General features: G+C 38.1%; 1 protein-coding gene across 1 annotated transcript; it reads right to left on the bottom strand.

Annotated features, from left to right (window-relative positions):
- Window positions 1-312: 312 nt before the first annotated feature.
- LOC115800081 (trace amine-associated receptor 13c-like) lies at window positions 313-1,461 on the bottom strand. Its single transcript, XM_030757334.1, has 2 exons — window positions 1,286-1,461; window positions 313-1,126 (listed from the first exon to the last, which is right to left on the bottom strand). Exons 1-2 carry the CDS (start codon window positions 1,459-1,461, stop codon window positions 313-315), a joined length of 990 nt encoding a protein of 329 aa, XP_030613194.1.
- Between the last annotated feature and the right edge of the window lie 237 nt (window positions 1,462-1,698).

Here is a 1,698-nt window from a genome sequence, read left to right as displayed (position 1 = left end):
TGTTCATATTAATATATCATTTGTAGAAATTCTGGGCATTAAAAAAGTATAATCAACAAATTCATCATCAGGTGTGTCTAAATGCAGCCATAATTCAAAGTCTGTTTCAGTAACAGTGAAAATCAACTTCATTAGTTCTTTCAGTAGAAAATTGCCTTCATGACATTAATGTTAATTGAAGTCTGTATCTTTTATTGTATTTATTGTTTTATTGTATATGTTCTTGAAAGAGTTGAAGGCAATTTTACATTTACAAACTGATGGATGCATTGATTTGATTAAAAGCTTACTGGAGCAGGTTTCACAGTATTTCTATAGTATGTTTGCCTCACTGCTGCCATGCTTGAATATCTCCAGAGTGATCATAAGTTTAACAGCATTTCTAAACCAGGGGTAAAACAGACTGTAGATCAATGGGTTTAGACAAGAGTTTAAGTAAAAGAAAATGATCACAGTAGATACAGATGGATCATTGACCACATTTTCTTTAACAAGAGTGTAGATGTAAAATGGACAGAAACTTGCCAGATAAACAACTACAAGAACTCCAAGAGTCCTGGCTGCTTTCAGCTCAGATCTGTTTGTTTGATTCAGTGAACGCTGAAGTGTGACAGCTGTAACATGAGAGCGCATGGCACGAGCCTGAGATACAGCCACCACAAACACTCTCATATACAGAACTATGATGACAGAAACTGGAACAATAAAAGTTAAAACAAGGTCAATTATACCAGCAATATTGTTAATGACAAACACACACTCTCCATAGCAGGAATTATACCTGCCTGGTTCAATCAGCACTTCTTTTGTGTAAAGACTGCAATAAAACATAGATAAAAGCCAACACAGACAAACACTAAGTTTGACTCTCCCCACAGTGATTCTGGTGGGGTAATGCAGAGGGTCACAAATAGCCACATAGCGGTCAACTGATATGAGAACTATATTCCCTATTGAAGCACAGATAAGACTACCTATTAGGTAAATATATACAGAACACATAAGATCACCAAGTACCCAGCAGGTTGTGGTTCTAAAGATTTCTAATGGCATCAACAGGAGACCCACAAAAAAGTCTGAGACAGCCAGAGAGAGGAGGAGAGTGTTAGTGGGTGTGTGGAGCTGCCTGCAGGGAGACAAAAAAAAAAGTATATATCACACACTACCAAAATGTTTTCAAGTTCCATGATAAAAGCATGATTTAGTCTAGACAAATGAACATTGTAAAAATTTTCCCATATTCCCAAGTTAAACTGTAGTTTCATTTCAATTCTCAGTCTCTTACCTGAAGTAAGAGACTGAGATGATGACCAGAAGGTTGAGAGTAGCAGTGATCAGAGCGATACATGACAGCACAATGTTCAGGAGCACAGCTTTGGACCAGTGAAGTGTCGGCTTCCTGCAGGAACTGTTGAGGAGTTGTGGAAAACAGAGCTCAGCTCCTTTCTGTATCTCCATCATCAGGTAGCTGCAGCTGCAGCTCTGATCAGATCTTTTTCTCATAAAGCTAATTTATTTCCCCCCCTCCCAGCAACCTCTTTCAGTCTGCAACATGATAACACTCCTCTCTGTCTCAACACAACCTATCACACTTTCAGTTTTTCACATTCACTGTCTCACACACAGTTAGTTAATAGTTTCTCATTAGTCTAGGACTCACAATGATGATTACTGCTAGATTATTGTCATGGTCCTAGA

This window comes from Archocentrus centrarchus, chromosome 21 (genome assembly GCF_007364275.1).
Source record: "Archocentrus centrarchus isolate MPI-CPG fArcCen1 chromosome 21, fArcCen1, whole genome shotgun sequence".
Classification (NCBI taxonomy): domain Eukaryota; kingdom Metazoa; phylum Chordata; class Actinopteri; order Cichliformes; family Cichlidae; genus Archocentrus; species Archocentrus centrarchus.
This window is presented reverse-complemented; position numbering and strand designations above follow the sequence as displayed.

Excerpts from the sequence above, each read along its gene's own strand:
- LOC115800081 (XM_030757334.1), bottom strand. The coding sequence starts at position 1,461 with ATGATGGAGATACAGAAAGGAGCTGAGCTCTGTTTTCCACAACTCCTC. Across the intron at positions 1,127-1,285 it reads ATCTCAGTCTCTTACTTCAG|GCAGCTCCACACACCCACTA; the intron begins GTAAGAGACTGA and ends GTCTCCCTGCAG.